The 22,160-nt window shown below is 39.0% G+C and overlaps 1 protein-coding gene across 1 annotated transcript in view; it reads left to right on the forward strand.

Moving 5' to 3' along the window:
• The window catches only part of ACOXL (acyl-CoA oxidase like), a 352,026-nt gene that overhangs the window by 226,085 nt on the left and 103,781 nt on the right, over positions 1-22,160 (forward strand). Inside the window, 2 exon segments of the mRNA XM_060116983.1 lie at positions 6,386-6,492; positions 20,041-20,155. Coding sequence (XP_059972966.1) covers positions 6,386-6,492; positions 20,041-20,155 — 222 coding nt within the window.

The raw sequence follows: 22,160 nt of genomic DNA on the forward strand, positions 1-22,160 counted from the left end.
TGAAACAAGGGGAGAAATAGTCCATTAAGACTCCAGGAAAAATAAAGCTGCTCAATAAAAAGCGTGTTCCAAATAGGAAGCAGACTAAAACATAACACAAGAATCTGTTTGACCTTGACATTTGGAAGCTGCTTCTAGAAGGATAAAAACTACTTAAGAATGGGTATTTCTGGAATGAGGTCCTGGAGGTAAGGGATTGGATAGGAGACATTTACTTTTTATTTAAGACCATAATATGGCTTGAAGTTTTTAAAAATTTCCAAAAAATTGAAAAAATTTAAAAATCAAACTTATTTAAAACCATTAAAAGAAATAGTCCCTCCCTTAAATATAAAAAGTGAGGGAGGGAAGAGAAGGAAGAAAGAGTAACAAAGAAAGGGAGGGAGGCCTCTTCAAGAGAATAAAGGCGGGCTTCCCTGGTGGCGCAGTGGTTGAGAGTCTGCCTGCCGATGCAGGGGACACGGGTTCGTGCCCCGGTCCGGGAAGATCCCACATGCCGTGGAGTGGCTGGGCCCGTGAGCCATGGCCGCTGAGCTTGCGCGTCCGGAGCCTGTGCTCTGCAATGGGAGAGGCCACAACAGTGAGAGGCCCGCGTACCGGGAAAAAAAAATAATAATAAAGAGAATAAAGGCCACACACACACACACACACACACACCTTACTCTTCAGCCCTAATGTTCTCCCCACCCCCATCACTGGGGTGAATTCCAGGTTCTTCTCCCAGATGAGCTGGACCTCAGGTATTACAATGGGGTTTTGGGACAAGTATGGTGTTGGGTGAGGACTGGACCTCAGGCTGAAGAACCTGGACACCCTCTGCTCCTGGAAAGAACCACACAGTAAACCAGAAGGGACATTCTCACTGGGGCCCCAGCCTTCTGGCTGTAGGTGAACCCTAGTGGTCAGCAGGTGGAGATGTTGAGTTGCCAGAAAAAACACAGTGCGATACTCCTAAAATCAGAGGTTGGGTTAACCCAACTGCAGGGCCTCCAGTATCAGTTCTAAAAGGGACTGAGATCTGGCTGCAAGAGCAGGGGTACCAGGAGCAGCTGGTACGGGGCTGATCAGTCTGCAGATGACAACTCTGCTTTCCTGAAAGGCGAAGCTGCCTTCCTCTTCTGAGGGCCTCTTGGAGAGAGAGAACAAGGGCATGGGCTGAGGGTCTGCCTAACACAGCAGAATCAGAGGCAGAGAGTTCCAGCTGATCTTCCCAGAGATCTACAGATGGGGAGTTACACCCAGAATCACCCCGATGATGGCAGACACAAAGAGGTGTGTGCAATGGGACCAGAGGTCGGCAGAGGCCAGTCTAGTGAAGGCTACGAAGGCCGTCGGTGGGGCAGCAAGAGCAGGCTTGGGACCGAGTCTCAGCCTAGAGGAAGGAGGTGCTGCCCAGGCCAGGGGGTGCCATTGGAAATAGCAGGAGGGGGACAGCTCGAAGATCTGCTTGGGGATAGAATCGATACGAAGCATTTACAAAATGTGCTCGTTCATTTTGGGGAACTTGGAGGGACGTTGAGATGATGCACTCTTAGAAAAGCTGACCAAGGTAGTTTGAACAGACGTTTTAGTTTTCTCTTTCCAAATCCATTGACCCATAACAGAGCTGGCCCTAATTCTTTCAAAACCAGATGTTCCAGCATCTAACTATTGAAAGTGCTCCTCAAGAGCTCCATGTGTGAGGTTTGGGAGAAAGCCTTCTGAACCTTTATCTGTACTTCTGTGCTCATCGAAGTGACTTCTTCATTTTCTGCACGGAAATCATTCTCCCTCCCTCCCTGTCTCTCGCTTTCCTCCCTCCCTCCCTCCCTCCCTCCCTCTCTGTCTCTGTCTCCTTGTCTCCCTTCCTTCTTTCCTTCCTTCTTCCTCTTTCCTTCCTTCCTTCCTTTCTTTCTTCTTTCTTTCCTCCCTCCCTCCCTCCCTCCCTTTCTTTCTTTCTTTCTTTCCTTCTTTCTCTTTTCTTTCTTTACCCCTTCCTTCCCTCCTCCCTCCCTCCCTCCCTCCCTCCCTTCCTTCCTTCCTTCCTTCCTCTCTTTCTCTCTTTTTCTTTCCTTCTAGCCAGGGGATCTTTACAGATTGTCTCCTAAGAAATCTTACCTTGATGGGATATCCAGCATCTGAAAGAGGAAAATAATGTCCTTAGTGGAGGATCATGTCCAGTTGGCCTTTTCTGCAACCTCACTCCCTGGGTGACACCTGAGCTGCCCTAAGGTACCTTGAGTTGCCAGATGTAGCTGTAATAAAAACACAGAACACGCAGTTACATTTGTGTCTGCCCATCCTCCTGGGACCCTCAGGGCCAGGGCCAGCTTCGTGGGGCAAAACCTGTGCAGTCGTACAGGACCTCGTGCTCAGAAAGGCTGTGCTTGGTTTGCTGCTCTGCTCTCACCATCTTGAAATTCTTAATAATTTTTGAACAGGGGACCCTGCATTTTTATCTTGCCCCACATCCCAAATTCCGTAGCCGGTCCTGCCTAGGGCATGATTTAGGACCCCATTGCCACAAGTACTGCCACTTTGAGTGAATCCATCGCCCTACGTGGTATAGACCTGAGTGCAGCCTCACTGCCTGCCTTGTCCTGTTATAGAGAGGATGACATCTGCTGGCTTTTCCTCAGAGACCGTGTTTGCTATCCTAATGGACTCTAAGCGTTTCTGCCTTGGTAGCAGATACTACTTGTTAGACTTTTAAATCCAAGTTTCACCGTAGCTGGCATAAATCAGTGAAATTCTCAGCATGTAGAAATGCTAGTTGCTTCCTAGATGCCTTGAAAAGCCATTCGACCTAAAAAATAATTTTTACTGATGCTCCATAATCAATGTTCCCTGATGCATAGGATATTCGTTACAAATGCATGTTTGTGATGTCATTATTCTGCATACTTGCTCAGGCTCATGGCTTCCAAATGTTGGCTGTAGATTAGCTTGATTCCTTCTGCAGATGGGATCTTTTACAAAAGGCAAGAACATAGCTGTTCTGGCTGCTTAGTCCCCTGGAGTTCTCTTAAGAAAGGGACTCCTGAGCAGGTGCAGCAGGACTCAATCCCTGGAAATTTATCAAGTAAATAGAAGAGAATAAAGAGTATTCACATGTTGAACAAGAGAACTGTGTGAAGAGCCACAAAAACACCACCACCACAGAAACAATCACCTGGAAAGAAATAACCTCACAGGTTGTCTTAAGAAAATCTGGTGTAAGTTTTCAGAACACCAGACCTAGATAAGGATGTAATTACTTGTATTGAAAGGAAATATATTTTATTTTATAAAATGGGTTTATTTTACTACTGGGTTCATTTTTAAATAATGAAATCTCTATTACAACTAAAACATTCAATGTATACAAATTTTACTGAATTTCCTAGTTTTGATCATCATTATTGCACATGAGATATCACTTTTGGGGTAATCTGGGTGATGACTAGACAAAACCTCTGTTCTATTTTAATTTTGCAACTTTTTGTGTATATAATTATTTTAAAATAGAAAGTTAAAATTATATATATATAAATATAGTAAATTATATATTTTATATAATGTTATATAATTTATTTATATTTTAAAATTTATTATTTTTTATATAATTTATATATATTATATGTTATAATGTATTCAGGAACACATACATGAGGTCAAAAAAAGCACATCTTCATTGCACGCTCAGTTGAGAGGGTGACTGATCTATCTTTGCTTCCCCCTGGTCACTTATCAAATAAAGTACTGAATTTAGAGACTGTCCTGCCCAAACCCCATGGTAGCTGATAGCTTCAACCACTTAATTCTTCACCAAGGGGCATCAATAGCAGAAAATAAACTCATTTTAAAAAATCAGGTTTTCTTGTCTCATGACCTAGAAAAAGAGGAATGATTCCAAAAGCAAGGAGCAAAAATTAAAGAGAAAGGAGCAAAGATCTAAACTGAGGAATCTGCTTTTGTGATATTAGCTAGGCCCCAGTGTGTCTATCTTTTAAGTTTAGCACCTAAACTCAGTTATTGTGTTCTTCTAATTTTAAGTCTAGTTAAAACGAGTTGATTTTCCCAATGTAAGATGCTGGAATCAGAAAGGTGGATGTAGAGACAAAAGTTAAAGGAAATTATTAAGGAGTTGAAAAGATCAGATGAGATACTAAACATAGGAAGGCGATTGATTTATTTATTCACTTATTTAAGAAAGATTCCTCAACTCTTACCTCTGTGTTGCACATTGTTTGAGGGCACAAAGATGAACAAATTCTGACCTCCTGGCACTTGCCTTCTAGGCAGTAGAAGGACAAGAAACCAATAGCAAGTTGTAATGCTCTCTATCCTCAGGTAGCAATAAATTCAATGTGGAAAAATAAAGCAAGTAAAGGTATGAGGAGAGGGCTGGGAATCAGACCAATTTTTAATGCTGGGAATGTTTTTGCTCTTGTAACAAGAGGGTGATGGAGTTAGAGCCATCATAACTTTAACAGATGAACAAAAACAAAGGATGTGTTAATCCTAGTGATGTGGGTGAAGCTGACCTTGATTGCTGTATCATTTTAAGTTTAATTCTAGTCAAAGTTAATTTCTCCCATTTTCCCATTGCTAGTAGTGTTCGATTTTTACACTTACTATGTATAGCAGAAGCCACAAAAAAGTTTAGATCCTTTGACCCATAATGCGGTGATCCTCAAGCTCATTGGACCTAATGACCTCTTTTTCATAGTAAATATTTTGTGACACCCCCTTTATTATCCTGAAATGAAGTCATGGGAAATATAACTTACCTAGACACATGATTTCAAGAATTCAAGACAATACTTCAGAGAAACGAAAGGAATGTGTAATAAGCATAACAACATAGTAAGACTTAACAATGCCTCTATACATGGAGCTGCTGTAGCATCTCCAATGTAGACCAAAGTCCAGGCTATGGACCAGTCATAACTGGGAACATCGCACCAGCTTACATGTCACTGACCTAAAGCCAGTCCCGTGGCTGCCTCGAGTTCAAGGGGGCAGGGGAGTTTAATCTTCCACAGACCCAGGTCAGGAAGAACCTGAAAGCTTTAGTGTAAGAGTCAGGCTCTGGGCTATCAATTGGCTTCATGAGTTTGAGCACATGGCACTCAACAGGACACTGGATGTGGCACAGTCCTCTGTTGGGTTAGAGTGTCCCATGCATTGCCTGGCTCTGCCCACCGATGCCAATAAAGTCACCCAGGCAAATGTGCCTTGACAAGTTTCCAGCATTCCTCTCATAGTCAGGGTGGCCCTCTTTAAGAACCATTGCATCAGTCAAGCTCATTGGATTTTTTCTCAGGTAATAATCAAAAAGAGGACAGTGCTATTTGTCTGAATATATTGATACCAGGGATATTAATGACAGTATAAAATTGGAAACAACATAAATATCTAATTGAATGGAAATGTTTAATTAGGTATGATTTCTCCAAAGAATATTATACAGCCATTAAACAGAAAAATAGAATCCAAAACAGATTGTGAACCAAAAATGTCATTTATGATATCCTATTGATTGAAAGCATTATAACGTTTTATGTAATCTATATAAAAACATGAATGTATGTGAAATGAAGAAGGAAATATTCTAAAACAGGTATTCATATGAGAATGAATACGCAACTTGTGGCTGTGTAACAACCCCACCCCCAAAGTTAGTGCCTTATAACGACACGCAATCGTTAGTTCATCGTTTGTAGGTTGGCAGTTTGGACTGAGCTCTCATGATGTGATTCCTCTGCTGGCCTCTCCGGGGCTCACTCCTGCCTGGCAGTCAGCTGGAGGCTCGGCAGGGCAGGCTGGCCCAAGGTGGCCTCACTGACGTGCCTAGCAGTTGCTGCTCACCATCACCTGGGCCTCTCTCTACAGCAGCCTAGCCCTGGACATCTTCTTTTAACAAACCTGGACAAGCATGCAGTGTTTTAGGCCCACATTATAACTTTAAAGCTGTGAGGAAAGCAATTGATGGAGATTGTTTTACTGTACATTTCAGTATGATTCCCCAAAGGCCTAATCAACCATAGAATATCAGAGGCAAAAAGGAAAACAGACCAGCCACCCATCTGGTCCAGGGAAGGCAAGTAGGTTTCATCTGAAGTGTCACCTAAAATGGTTGGTCTTGGGACCACATTAAAGGCTCATGCCTCAAAGGGAAAAGAGAGCAGTGAGTAGTTAGCTAGTTAAGCTGGCCATGGGTAATGGAGGGAGAGTGGTGAGTAAGGGCCACACACCTGCTGTGGGGAAGTGGAGGCCTCAGGAAGGATGAGTCTTGTCTTTGGGTCCTTCCAAAGGGTTTGCTAGAAGTAGCTGGACCTTACCTTGCTGCAGCAGTTAAAGACACTCTGGCATTTATTGCATTTTTGACAAATGGCTGACAAGTGATAAACTCTATGTGCAGGTTGTGGTTCAGGAACTGCTGACTCAGTACACCAAGCAGTATGAAGAAAGACCCATCTCCAGCCTGCTCCAAAACTGGATGGAATCAGGGGGTGACAAGCTGAGAACCAGCTATGTGACCATTCAGGCTGCCAACATCATTGACCCAGTGTCTTATTCTTGAGCCTGAGTATACAGGGCCTTGTCTTGGCATAACTCATCCTGTTTAAATTTTAAATATTTATATAAAAGAGAGAATCAACAAGAACCTACTGTATAGCATAGGGAACTCTACTCATTACTCTGTAGTGACCTATATGGGAAAAGAATCTGAAAAAGCAGAGATATATGTATGTGTATAACTAAACCACTTTGCTGTACACCTGAGACTAACACAACGTTGTAAATCAACTATACTCCAATATAAAATTTAAAAAATATTGATATGTGGAAAAAATAAATGAATATGTATCTTCAATACTCATGCACCCACAAACCAACTTAAGAACCAGAACATTGCTAATTCTGTTCTTCCTACACCTGTTCCTTCTTTTGGGCATGTTCACTGTTCCAAGGACTTTACAGGTTTTAAGCCTAAACACCCCGTGAGGTAGGTTATTATTTCCATTTCACAGATGAGGAAACAGGCACAGAGGTTAAGTGTTTTGCCCAAGGTTACATGCCACTAGGTGACAGAGCTAGGATTTGAACCCAGATAGTCTGGCTTCAGGATCTGTGCTTTGGGTTGTTTTCATTGATTTTTTCGTATTGTCTTTAAGCTTGATAAATAAGGCATAATGTGTGTGGTATTCTGTAGCTTCCTGTTTTCACTCAATATTTTGTTTCTTAGGTTCGTCCAAGTTGTTATGTGTGGTTGAAGAGCTTCTGTCTGTGCTCATAATATTTCATCATGTGTCTGTGCCACAAGTTGCTCATCCATTTTAATCTCCAGTATCAGTGGATATTTGAGTTGTGTTTTTGACATTTTGAACACGCTCTTATGAAAAATCTTGTATATGTTTTCTGGGGAACGTGGGCAAGAATTTCTACAGGGCTTTCAAATTTAGTTGCTGTGACTCAGAGAAATACATTTTCCATCACCACGGACACCCACACACCCATAGAGTCTCCTGCCCTCCCTCCCCACCACAGACACAAGTGAAACAAACATTTCATGAAACAATGCTCATCCTATTCCTCATAATGCTCTCTGATATTTTTTAATTTTGTTTTTTAAAAATACTAATCTCAATCCTTTAAACTGATTTCATGAGCCATTTTAGCCATTTGCAATCTATTGTTTGAAAAACACTCCTCAGTAGCATATATGACCCAGGAGTGAAAGTGCTGTGTTGTGGGTATGCCAATGATCAACTTTACTACATCATGTCAAATTATTTTTCAGTGATTGTACACATTTATATCCCCACCAGCAGCATGTGTCTTATGGAACTAACACTTGGTATTATCAGACTTAATTTTTGTCGATATAACATAAGAAAAAGATCTCTCACTATGCTTTAAAATTGCATTTTCATATTACTGTTACAATTGAGTATGCTTTCACATGTCTATCTGCCATTTGTATTTCTTCCTATGTGAAATGCCTGTCATGCCTTTTGCCAATTTTTCTTTCTTTTTCTTTTTTCTTTTTTTGGTCTTAGTCTTATTGACTTTTAGATGTTACAGTTCTCTTCTCCAAGTTTGTGGCTTGTCTTATATTTTCTTTATGGTGTTTTTTGATTAACAGAAATTCTTAAACTACAATTGAGTTTATCAGTCTTTTCCATATCTTGTCTACTTTGATGTCATGATATATACACTTTTTAAAGTTTGAGAGTTTCACCTTTCACATTTAACTCTTGAATCCATTAGAAATTTTTGTCTGTGTTATGAGGGAGGGATTTAATTTCATTTTTTTCTCTCCTGTAGGGATTGTCAGTTGTTCCAGCCCCATATACTGAATTGACTGTCTTTCCCAAGTGATCTGGAATGTCCCCTCTGACATTTATTAAACTTTTATATATGCAGGAGTCCATTTGGGGGCTATTTGGTTCCTAGTCTGTTTGTATATTCTTAATTCAACAATACACCATCTCAATTCCGCTAGATTTATAATAGTATAATAGTATTATATGGTACTTATTATATATAATATTATTATATTATTACCTTTAAAATATAATTCAGAATTGTTGGCTATTCTGGGTCTTTTGCATGTCCACATAAGTTTTAGAGTTAAGTTTGTCAAGTTCCTCCAAAAAAAAAAAAAAAAGAACTTGCATACACCAAAAGGACAAATTTTGTATAGTTGCCCTTATATAAGATATCTAGAGTAGCCAAGTTCATAGAGACAGAAAGTAGAATAGTGGTTACCAGGGGCTAGGAGGAGGAAGAAATGGGAGTTAGTGTTCGCTGGGTACAGAATTTCAGTTTGGGAAGGTGAAAAAATTTTGGAGATGCATATTGGTGATGGTTGCATGATCAAGTGAATGTACTTAATGCCACTGAACTGTACTCTTAAAAATGGTTAAGGTAGTAGATTTTATGTTATGTTTATTTTACCACAATTTAAAATATCTACTGGAATTTTCTTTGAAAGTGTATTAAATCTATAGATTTGCAGAAAAATTGACACGCTTGTAAAACTGAACTTCCTCTCAGAAATGTTAATCTCTCAAGTGTCTCCCAGAGTTTGATAATTTCTTTCAAACATAGTATAACCTTAGACAGATTTATTAGTAGGTACACTAGAATTTTGTTGTTGTTGTAAAAAGAATATTTTTTAAATTCTGGGTTTTGTTGTTACTGATTTATTATACGTGCAGTTGGATTTTGTACAATATGTAAACCTGACCATAAAAAATTTCTTTTAAATATGACTATAGATTCTTTGATGTAGACAGTCCTACTATCTGCAAATAATGAATTTTTATTTCTTCCTTTCCAGTTATTCTTTTTTGGGAGAAAGTGTTTTATCCCTGGTTTTAAAAAGAATTAGTTTAATATTTCACTATTTAGAATGACATTTGCTAAAGTTTTTTGATACACACACTTTACTTCCTAAAGAAGCTCCTTTTACTGTTATTTTTAACATATTCTTCTTATTATTAGATGAATTTTACTGCAAATGATTTTTATCTATTAAATTATGATATTTCTTCTTTAATCAGTTAATATGATAAATAACCCCTGCATGCTTAAGAAACACTCAATTTTGTTTATTGATTTATGCTCATAAATGTACTGCCTCCTTTGTTCTACTTTTGAGGAGCTTATTGTGCTTTTTCCTTTTGTGCATTTTTAAAATTATTATTTTTATTTGGAGGGAGACTTTGGTCTTCATAACCCAAATGTATTGAACTAATTTCCAAGGAAACTATTCTTTAAAAAGTGTAATCTTACAATCCTAATAAGAGACACGGAAAACACAATAAATATAGTAGACATTTCATATCTGTTGGCATGAAGTGAAATTTTAAAAATCTGCATTCTGTCCTCCCCCCCCCCCCTTTTTTTTAAACTACTGCTCAGGTTCCTGTTTATTCAAACTGTAGTCTATCTTAAAGCTGGAAACATCAGATCGCATATCCTAGGACTGTTTCACTTAATTCTCGCTCGGTTTGGGGGTGGGTTGTTTTTTTCTTTATTTTATTATACAGTTGCCCTTGGTTTTGTCTCAGTTTGTCCTTGCACACTCTAAAAAGTCAGTGAGTCTTTTTAATATTTCTAGCCCTGAATGGGCATTTTGGGGTGCTGATAGCTTTCCCCGAAATTTATTAGGTAGAAAATTTCCAACATATAAGGAGTTGAAAGAACAATTCCCATCAGAATCAGTTCCATCCATTCAGGAATTGTGTTCCCCAGCTAGCTACAAATCACCTGCCCCTCCATTTCTCTTCCAGATAGCGGAGCAGGGCTTGTTTCCATCATTTCGAAAGCAAAACAGACTCTCGCCGATATGCAAATCTATATTCCTAGCAAGTCTTCCAAGATAGACTTGAGATGTGCCAAAGGCAGTATTCCAATTGTAAATATTTGGAAAGTTCCAGTCCATTTAATTTGTCTCTGTTATTAACCTCCAAAACAGTGCACTTCTCTCTCCCACACATCCCGGTTTTACTGATTCAGGCTGGCTGTGTTTATCTCCTTAAGTCCCCAAACCTTACTTACTCTCATTTTTATGTATATTAAGAAAAGCCTTTGTCATCCAACACATTTCCACACACATAGTGTATGGGGCACTTCTCTAGGTGTTGACAATACAGCAGTAACTGTGGGTTCTCAGTTTTCATGGAGCTTACATGCAAGTAGAGCCGTTGGATGGCAGTCTTATTGACAACTCACAAGAGAAGTACCCATGAGCAGGTGGGGACACGAGGAAAGAAGGGGTGAGAACTTCCTGGTGCCCTGAAATCCCTCCAGGTAGGCGGCCATTTGTATGGACACCCAGAGGCTAGCCTTCATCTGAGCAGTGGGGAGAGTCAGTCATAGTACTGGAAAGGTTCCATGAGACTAGGTGCAGAGGCTAGGGCTTGGCTCTGATTGGGGCTGTACTTGGTTCTGCAACAGCTCCATTCTGCCCTTTCTTGTCCCAATGAGTGCTGCCTCTCCCCCTTTCCCAAGGGGCTGCCACTGGAGCCCTCACGGATCTCATCAACCTGTGGATCCCTAGGAGACTGTGGAGGCTGAGGAAAGGCAAGCTTCTGTGCTGTACTTGAATGCTGTGCCATTTATATTATGAGCATTTTCAGACACTCAGGAAAGTTGAAATAATTGTAGGGAACATTCATATACTCACCATAGAGAGTCAACTATTAACCTGTGGCTGTGATTACTGTATCACATATATATCTATGTACCAACCCCTCAACCCATCCTTCAATTCATCTTTTCTTTTGCTGGTGCACTTCAAAGTAAACAGCAGACATCAACATACTTCTAAATAATAAATAATTTGGAATGAGCATCATTAACTAGAGTTCAATAATTGGTTACAGGTTTTTCAACTTATGTAGAATTTACTTACAATGAAAGACACAAATCTTTTTTTTAATAACATCTTTATGGGAGTATAATTGCTTTACAGTGGTGTGTTAGTTTCTGCTTTATAACAAAGTGAATCAGCTATACATAAACATATATCCCCATATCTCCACCCTCTTCCGTCTCCTTCCCAATCTCCTTATCCCACCCCTCTAGGTGGTGACAAAGCACCGAACTGATCTCCCTGTGCTATGTGGCTGCTTCTCTCTAGCTATGTATTTTACATTTGGTAGTGTATATAAGTCCATGCCACTCTCTCACTTCATCCCAGCTTACCCTTCCCCCTCCCCTCTCTACATCTGCATCTATATTCCTGTCCTGCCCCTAGGTTCTTCAGAAACTTTTTTGTAAAAGATTCCATATATATATATATATATATGTTAGCATACAGTATTTATTTTTCTCTTTCTGACCTACTTCACTCTGTATGACAGACTCTAGGTCCATCTACCTAACTACAAATAACTCAATTTCGTTTCTTTTTATGGCTGAGTAATATTCCATTGTATATATGTGCCACATCTTCTTTATCCATTCATCTGTCAGTGGACACTTAGGTTGCTTCCATGTCCTGGCTGTTGTAAATAGAGCTGCAGTGAACATTGTGGTACATGACTCTTTTTGAATTATGGTTTTCTCAGGGTATATGCCCAGGAGTGGGATTGCTGGATCGTACAATAGTTCTATCTTTAGTTTTTTAAGGAACCTCCATACGGTTCTCCATAGTGGCTGTATCAATTTACATTCCCACCAACAGTGCTAGAGGGTACCCTTTTCTCCACACCCTCTCCAGCATTTGTTGTGTGTAGATTTTTTGATGATGGCCATTCTGACTGGTGTGAGGTGATACCTCACTGTAGTTTTGATTTGCATTTCTCTAATGATTAGTGATGTTGAGCATCCTTTCATGTGTGTGTTGGCAATCTGTATATCTTCTTTGGAGAAATGTCTATTTAGGTCTTCTGTCCATTTTTGGATTGGGTGGTTTGTTTTTTTGATACTGAGCTGCATGAGCTTCTTGTAAATTTTGGAGTTTGTCAGTTTCTTCATTTGCAAATATTTTCTCCCATTCTGAGGGTTGTATTTTGGTCTTGTTTATGGTTTCCTTTGCTGTGAAAAAGCTTTAAGTTTCATTAAGTCCCATTTGTTTATTTCTGTTTTTATTTCCATTTCTCTAGGTGGTGGGTCAAAAAGGATCTTGCTGTGATTTATGTCATAGAGTGTTCTGCCTATGTTTTCCTCTAAGAGTTTGATAGTGTCTGGCCTTACATTTAGGTCTTTAATCCATTTTGAGTTTCTTTTTGTGTATGGTTTTACGAGTGTTCTGATTTCATTCTTTTACATGTAGCTGGCCAGTTTTCCCAGCACCACCTATTGAAGAGGCTGTCTTTTCTCCATTGTATATTCTTGCCTCCTTTATCAAAGATAAGGTGACCATATGTGTGTGGATTTATCTCTGGGCTTTCTATCCTGTTCCATTGATCTATATGTCTGTTTTTGTGCCAGTACCATACTGTCTTGAATACTGTAGCTTTGTAGTATAGTCTGAAGTACAGCAGCCTGATTCCTCCAGCTCCGTTTTTCTTTCTCAATATTGCTTTGGCTATTCGGGATCTTTTGTGTTTCCATACAAATTGTGAGATTTTTTGTTCTAGTTCTGTGAAAAATGCCTTTGGTAGTTTGATAGGAATTTCACTGAATCTGTAGATCGCTTAGGGTAGTACAGTCATTTTCACAATGTTGATTCTTCCAATCCAAGAACATGGTATATCTCTCCATCTGTTTGTATCATCTTTAATTTCTTTCATCAGTGTCTTATAGTTTTCTGCATACAGGTCTTTTGTCTCCTTAGGTAGGTTTATTCCTAGGTATTTTATTCTTTTTGCTGCAATGGTAAATGGGAATGTTTCCTTAATTTCTATTTCAGATTTTTCATCATTAGCGTATAGGAATGCAAGAGATTCCTGTGCATTAATCTTGTATCCTGCTACATTACCAAATTCATTGATTAGCTGTAGTGGTTTTCTGGTAACATCTTTAGGATTCTCTATGTATAGTATCATGTCATCTACAAATAGTGACAGCTTTACTTCTTCTTTTCCAATTTGGATTCCTTTTATTTCTTTTTCTTCTCTGATTGCTGTGGCTAAAACTTCCAAAACTATGTTGAATAATAGTGGTGAGAGTGGGCAACCTTGTATTGTTCCTGATTTTATTGGAAATGGTTTCAGTTTTTCACCATTGAGAACAATGTTGTCTGTGGGTTTGTTATATATGGCCTTTGATATGTTGAGGTAAGTTCCCTCTATGCCCACTTTCTGGAGGGTTTTTATCATAAATGGTGTTGAATTTTGTCAAAAGCTTTCTCTGTATCTATTGAGATGATCATATGGTTTTTCTCCTTCAAGTTGTTGATATGGTGTATCACATTGATCGATTTGCATATATTGAAGAATCCTTGCATTCCTGCATTAAACCCCACTTGATCATGGTGTATGATCCTTTAATGTGCTGTTGGATTCTGTTTGCTGGTATTTTGTTGAGGAGTGTTTGCATCTATGTTCATCAGTGATATTGGCCTGTAGTTTTCTTTCTTTGTGACATCTTTGTCTGGTTTTGGTATCAGGGTGATGATGGCCTTGTAGAATGAGTTTGAGAGTGTTCCTCCCTCTGCTATACTTGGAAAGAGTTTCAGAAGGATAGGTGTTAGCTCTTCTCTAAAGGTTTGATAGAATTCGCCTGTAAAGCCATCTGGTCCAGGGCTTTTGTTTGTTGGAAGATTTTTAATCAGTCTGAATTTCAGTGCTTGTGGTTTGTCTGTTTATATTTCCTATTTCTTTCTGGTTCAGTTTCAGAAGGTTGTGCTTTTCTAAGAATTTGTCCATTTCTTCCAGGTTGTCCATTTCATTGGCATAGAGTTGCTTGTAGTAATCTCTCATGATCCTTTGTATTTCTGCAGTGTCCGTTGTTGCTTCTCCTTTATCATTTCTAATTCTATTGATTTGCATCTTCCCCCTTTTTTTTCTTAATGAGTCTGGCTAGTGGTTTATCAATTTTGTTTACATTCTCAATGAACCAGCTTTTAGTTTAATTGATCTTTGCTATCGTTTCCTTCATTTTTTTTTCATTTATTTCTGATCTGATCTTTATGATTTCCTTCCTTCTGCTAACTTTGGGGTATTTTTGTTCTTCTTTCTTTAATTGCTTTAGGTGTAAGCTTTCATTGTTTATTTGAGATTTTTCTTGTTTCTTGAGGTAGGATTGCTTTAAACTTCCCTCTTAGAACTGCTTGTGCTGCATTCCATATGTTTTGGGTTGTCACGTTTTCATTGTTATTTGTGTCTAGGTATTTTTTGATTTCCTCTCATTTCTTCAGCGATCTCTTGGTTATTAAGTAGTGTATTGTTTAGCCTCCAGGTGTGTGTATTTTTTACAGATTTCATCGTGTAATTGATATCTAGTCTCATAGCGTTGTGGTCAGAGAAGATACTTGATATGATTTCAATTTTCTTAAATTTACCAAGGCTTGATTTGTGACCCAAGATATGATCTATCCTGGAGAATGTTCCATGAGCAGTTGAGAAGAAAGTGTATTCTGTTGTTTTTGGATGGAATGTCCTATAACTGTCCATTAAATCCATCTTGTTTAATTTACCATTTAAAGCTAGTGTTTCCTTATTTATTTTCATTTTGGATGATCTGTCCATTGGTGAAAGTGGGGTGTTAAAGTCCCCTACTCTTCTTGTTTTACTGTCGACTTCCCCTTTTATGACTGTTAGCATTTACCTTATGTATTGGGGTGCTCCTATGTTGGGTGCATAAATATTTACAATTGTTATATCTTCTTAGATTGATCCCTTGATCATTATGTAGTGGCCTTCTTTGTGTCTTGTAATAGTGTTTATTTTAAAGTCTATTTTGTCTAATATGAGAATTGCTACTCCAGCTTTCTTTTGATTTCCAGTTACATGAAATATCTTTTTCCATCCCCTCACTTTCAGTCTGTATGTGTCCCTAGATCTGAAGTGGGTCTCTTGTAGACAGCATATATATGGGTCTTGTTTTTTATCCACTCAGCCATTCTGTGTCTTTTGGTTGGAGCATTTAATCCATTTACATTTAAGGTAGTTATCAATATGTATGTTCCTATTACCATTTTCTTAATTGTATTGGGTTTGTTATTGTAGGTCTTTTCCTTCTCTTGTGTTTCCTGCCTAGAGAAGTTCCTTTAGCATTTGTTGTAAAGTTGGTTTGGTGGTGCTGAATTCTCTTAGCTTTTGCTTGTCTGTAAAGGTTTTAATTTCTCCATTGAATCTGAATGAGATCCTTGCTGTGTAGAGTAATCTTGGTTGTAGTTTCTTCCCTTTCATCACTTTAAATATGTCCTGCCACTCCCTTCTGGCTTGCAGAGTTTCTGCTGAAAGATCAGGTGTTGACCTTATGGAGATTCTGTTGTGTGTTATTTGTTGTTTTTCCCTTGTTTCTTTTAATATTTTTTCTTTCTATTTAATTTTTAACAGTTTGATTAATATGTGTCTTGGCGTGTTTCTCCTTGGATTTATCCTGTATGGGACTCTCTGCACTTCCTGGACTTGACTGACTGTTTGTTTTCCCATGTTAGGGAAGTTTTCAACAATAATCCCTTCAAATATTTTCTCAGACCCTTTCTTTTTCTCTTCTTCTTCTGTGACCCCTGTAATTCGAATGTTGGTGCATTTAATGTCTTCCCAGTGGTCTCTGAGACTGTCCTCAATTCTTTTCATTCTTTTTTCTTTATTCTGATCTGCAGTAGTTATTTCCACTATTTTATCTTCCAGGTCACTTATCCGTTTTTCTGCCTCAGTTATTCTGCTATTGATTCCTACTAGAGAATTTCTAATTACATGTATTGTGTTGTTCATCATTGTTTGTTTGCTCTTTAGTTCTTCTAGGTCCTTGTTAAACTTTTCTTGTATTTTCTCCATTCTCTCTACAAGATTTTGGATCATCTTCACTGTCATCACTCTGAATTCTTTTTCAGGTAGACTGCCTATTTCCTCTTCATTTGTTTGGTCTGATGGGTTTTTACCTTGTTCCTTCAGCTGCTGTGTGTTTCTCTGTCTTCTCAATTTGCTTAACTTACTGTGTTTGGGGGTCTCCTTTTCACAGGCTGCAGGTTCGTAGTTCCCATTGTTTTTGCTGTCTGCCCCCAGTGGGTAAGTTTGGTTCAGTGTGTTGTATAGGCTTCCTGGTGGAGGGGACTTGTGCCTGTATTCTGGTGGATGGGGCTGGATCTTGTCTTTCTGGTAGGCAGGATTGCGTCTGATGGTGTGTTTTGGGGTGCCTGTGACCTTATTATGATTTGAGGCAGCCTCTCTGCTAATGGGTGGGTTTGTGTTCCTGTCTTGCTAGTTGTTTGGCATAGGGTGTCCAGCACTGTAGCTTGCTGCTCTTTGAGTGGAGCTGGGTCTCAGCATTGAGATGGAGATCTCTGGGAGAGTTTTCACCATTTGGTATCATGTGGAGCCAGGAGGTCTCTTGTGGACCAGTGTCCTGAATTTGGCTTTCTCACCTCAGAGGCACAGGCCTTACAACTGGCCAGGGCACCAAGACCCTCTCAGCCACACGGCTCAGAAGAAAAGGGAGAAAAAAGGAAAGGAAGGAAGGAAGGAAGGGAGGGAGCGAGGGAGGGAGGGAGGGAGGGAGGGAAAGAAAGAAAGAGAGCAACCAAACCAAAAAACAAATCCACCAATGATAACAAGTGCTAAAAACTATACTAAAAAAACCCCCAAAAAACAAAAAAAACCCTGACAGACAGATCCCTAGGACAAATGGTAAAAGCAAAGCTATACAGACAAAAATTACACAAAGAAGCATACACATACACACTGACAAAAAGAGAAACAGGAAAAATATATATACATCTTTTGGGAAGTCTGAGGTCTTCTGCCAGCATTCAGTAGGTGTTCTGTAGGAGTTGTTCCACATGTAGATGTATTTCTGATGTATTTTTGGGGAGGAAGGTGATCTCCACGTCTTACTCCTCCGCCACCTCGAAGGTCTCCCCTTGTCTAATATCTTTACTGGTTTTTGTATCAGGGTGATGCTGACCTCATATAATGAGTTCAGAAGTGTTCCTTTCTCTTCGATATTTTGGGGTAGTTTGAGAAAGATAGGTGTTACTTGTTCTTTAAATTTTTGGTAGAATTCACCTGTGAAGTCATCTGGTCCTGGACTTTTGTTTGTTGGGAGTTTTTTTAGTTTGTTTGGTTTTTTTACTGATTCAATTTTATTACTGGTAATTAGTCTGTTCATATTTTCTATTTCTTCTTCATTCAGTCTTGAAAGAGCATACGTTTCTAGGACTTTATCCATTTCTTCTAGGTCGTCCATTTTATTGGCATATAATTGTATTGTTTTCCATTCTTGTGACAGGTAGACACTTCAGATATTAACAGGTTTTCACTCCTCTGAGCAGAACTTCTGTGAACGTTTGTATACAAGTGTTTTCATGAATCTGTTTTTATTTCTCTAAGGCAAATAGTAGGAATGGAATTGCTGAGTCATAGGTTATGTGTATTTAGTTTTATGAGAAACTGAGAACTTTTTCCAGTGTGGTTTTCCAGTTTTCCAGTCCATCAACAAATATGAGAGTTCTGGTTACTCCTTATCCTTGTCAACATTTGAAGTTGTCAGTTTATTTAGTTTCAGTCATTCTGGTGTATTTATTATGCTACCTCATTGTGGTTTCCATTTGCATCTTCCTGAAGACTCATGATGTACATTTGAGTTTAATTTAAATTTTATTTAAATTTAGAGTCATTTTGACCTTCTTGTGAAATACAAGGAGGTTGCCCTTAGTGATTTTCCCACTTTTAAGATACTCTGCCTAGTCTTCTATGCTGGGTGAGCTCCTAGAGCCATGTGGCACAGTCATCCTTGGTAGGTGACTATGATAGGGTGGGTGGATGAAATCCACTTCCTGTGGTGCATGCTGTTCACAACCTCAGGTGGACAGCATTCTACAACAAATATCCCAGGAAAGGTAGTTTCTAATAACGACATTCACAGTCTCCATGTTTCCTAGTAACAGTCCCTGGAATGACTAAAACATGCTTTTCAGTAGAATATGAAAGTTCTTTACAGCTTTTGTGAAATAGTTTGAAACAGAAACCCAATCTTCTAAAGACTAGATTCAGAATAAGTATTGATATAATTTAAATTTCCATTAACTGGTGTATAAATAACCTCCCATCTTACTTGTCTAAATGGAGGATGATTCTCAAAAGCACTGTATCAGTGCTTCTTAATATTTCTCTTGTGGCTTCTGATTAAGCAACAACAAGCTACTTGTAGGTTTTAAATTTTAATTAAAGAGAATCTAAGTTATTTGGGTCTTATAATAACTTACTTCCCAAAGATCTGGGGGAAGAGGAGGGCAAAGGGGTAGCTGAGCTATGGGAAACCCTAATTGTGAATTAACTCCTTAGTTAATTCTAAGTTCTAAAGAAAGAAGTTTCATGGAGGGTTGGGGGGACAAAATCACCCCAAAAGGCAGAGTTGCATGATGAAAAGCCCCAAGAGTTTTTGAGGGAGACTTGGGTGTTTTGAGTCTGTCTGTGCCTAAATCTCTTAACTCCCATGTGCCTCAGTTTCCTCATTTGCCAGATGGGGAAGATGGAAATTACTTCCTGCTGAAGAAAGTCACCATCTCTGTGACACACTCTACCCTGCGCTTGTCCACACCCCTCTCATTGCCCTCTGGGGCTCCTCTTCCCTTCAATACGGGCATCCCCTGAGACAACACTGAGCTTGAACGTGTTCTGCCTCTGTGCCCTTGAGCAGGTTACTGAATCTTGCTGAGCCTCAGATTCTCCAACTGTACATTGGTTAACTGTAGTATCCACATCACAGAATTATTGAGATTATTGAATAATTCACAGCAATAGTTAGCAATAAATACATAATGTATTTGAGAAACATTATTCATTGCCAAGTACTTTGTGACAGATATATTTGACTACTACTATTCATTTGTAATCACTGTTATAACAAACATCCAACGATGTTGGGTAAATTATTATAAACCTACTTCATGAAAATTATATAGCTGTTAATGAAGGAAGACTATGTAAAATATTAAACACTATTATAATACAATAGTAAGTGGTATAAATTATTAGGTATAAAATAAGCTACAAGGATATATTGTACAACACAGGGAATATAGCCAATATTTTATAATAACTAAATGGAGTATAACCTTTAAAAATTGTGAATCATTATATTGTACACCTGTAACATATAATTTTGTACATCAACTACACTTCAATAAAAAAATTTTTTAAAAGCTAAATAAAATATACTTTAAAAGATTAAAAAAGTCGTAAGTGGAAAAATCAGTAAACCAAATTATCCTTATATCACAAGGATGACCACATAAAATAACTAGATCCAAGCATTCGTCCAAAAAATAGCAAGAAGAGGCACAAAATACAGCAAGTAAGAGATGCAAGGGGATGATTACGTGTACTTACACTACTTATCTATTGGGAGGAAATTCTTTTTGAAAAAACAAACCCGTCTATTTCTTTCAAATTGAAATTCTTCGGTGAGGACAAAATAATAATGATGGTCACTGTGTTTTTCTTTCAGTTTCCTGGCGTTTAACATGGACACAGTCGGTAATCTCGCCTTTCTGTTGAAAGCAGTCAATTTTCATGAAAGGGTTCTTCAGCGGGGTTTGGTGGCCCGGATTTATTATAAGGTAAAGATACATTGTGTTATATTTTTCCTTTTGGTGTTTCAGGCATATTCTTGCTGGTGAACTATCTGCTAAATGTAATACCGGATGAGTCAGCGTAATTACAAGCTTCTGGAAATGGCTAGAATTCCTACAAACCATTTTGCATGACAGCCTTGCTCACTTTGGAGGCCCTGATGCTAGTGATTATCTCTTGTGCGGCATCTTTTAGAATTTTACCTGCAAGTGTCATTTGGCTGCCATGGGAGTTGATAAGTGGGGTAATTTTTAACCCTTATTGGAATTGAAGAGTCATTGTCTGTATGTAATAACGAATACATTGTTTTCTTGGTGGGGGAGTGCATCAGGCACATGTGAAAATTAACCATTGAATTAGCCTGAGATGCACTCTATTTCCTATTAAAATGCCCATGACGTTCTGCAAAAACATAAAACCTCTTATCAACATTGATAAGAAATCTAGAGGGAATTTGCACCAAGTACTATACCAATGGGGTTGGTTTGAGGAAACACCCCCGCCCCAGCAATATCTGTTTCATCTCCTAATCCCAACCTGGAATAGACAACAAGACCCCAAGAGAAGGCTTTACTTATCCCACTTTCTACCCAGGCTCAGGACCTCAGGGCTACCATAACCTGAAATCAGACCACGGCTCCCCCTCTGCAAAGGAATTATGTTCCAAGAGGACCAGAATTGGGTCCCATGAAACTCTCCCCCTTCAGTTCGTCTCTTTTTATATTGATTCCAAGATCACATCTCCCAGTACAACACAGAGGAGGAGGAGGATGAATGGCACATGGGGATAGGTATTCTCTTCAGAAATGCTCTGTGGCAGAAGCGCCTTGGGAGCAGAAATGGTCAAAATCCACCTTGTGAAACAGAGACTGATGAGTACCTGCTGGAAGTTGGGCCAGGTTTGTGCAAACCACTCCATCCTTCAGTTGTAGGTCTGAGGAGAGTTCCTGCCAGATGCCAAGGACACATCCAGGTGGGTAAAAGTCTCTCCACATTCCCTGCCCTTATCAAACATGGAGCCAGCCAAAGTAAGAGAAGGATGCGATCAAAGGCAAAGATGCACTTGTAAGCAGAACTAACAATGGAGAAAATGTAATCTATGAACTAGCTTTCCAAGACTGTAGAAGTAAAGGATAAAGATGAACTGGCATGGGGACTTCCCTGGTGATGCAGTGGTTAAGAATCCGCCTGCCAATGCAGGGGACACAGGTTTGAGCCCTGGTCTGGGAAGATCCCACAGGCCGTGGAGCAACTAAGCCTGTGTGCCACATCTGCTGATCCTGCGCTCTAGAGCCTGTGAGCCACAACTACTGAGCCCACGTGCCTAGAGCCCATGCTCTGCAACAAGAGAAGCCACCACAATGAGAAGCCTGTGTACCACAGTGCAGATTAGCCCCCGCCTGCTGCAACTAGGGAAAGCCCGTGCACAGCAATGAAGACCCAACGCAGCTAAAAATAAATTAATTAATTTAAAAAAATGATGAAATGGCATGAGATGATAATCAACACAGAGTGAAAATAGTAGAAATACAACCCATGGATAAGAAATATTCCTGAAAATGCTGGAACAAAAGGAGCAGAAATATAATAACCAACACAAAAGAAATACATTTTTCTTAGTGTAAAAAAAATCAAGATTTTAATAGGAAAAAAACTATACCTGGATATAGCTTGCAAATCCAGAGTAAAGATAATTTCATTAAAGCAACCAGACAGAAAGTAATAGTTTACCAACAAATGGAAAAAAACAAGCTTAACTTAAATCTTTATTCACCATCTCCAAATGGAGTAAGACTTGCTCCTCTAAAGAGGAAACTCATTTTCTAAGCATACCATTCCAGACCAAATTTAATTCATGAGTACAAGCAGTGGAAAGATATCCTCAGAAATCTAAGAATCAGAAGCAATTTCACTCCCATGGCCTTCCTTAAAAATTATTCAAAGACATACTCAGTAGGACATGAAAAAGAATCAAAAGTAATAACTTGAAAA

The sequence above is a fragment of the Mesoplodon densirostris genome, chromosome 14 (genome assembly GCF_025265405.1).
Source record: "Mesoplodon densirostris isolate mMesDen1 chromosome 14, mMesDen1 primary haplotype, whole genome shotgun sequence".
Taxonomy (NCBI): Eukaryota; Metazoa; Chordata; class Mammalia; order Artiodactyla; family Ziphiidae; genus Mesoplodon; species Mesoplodon densirostris.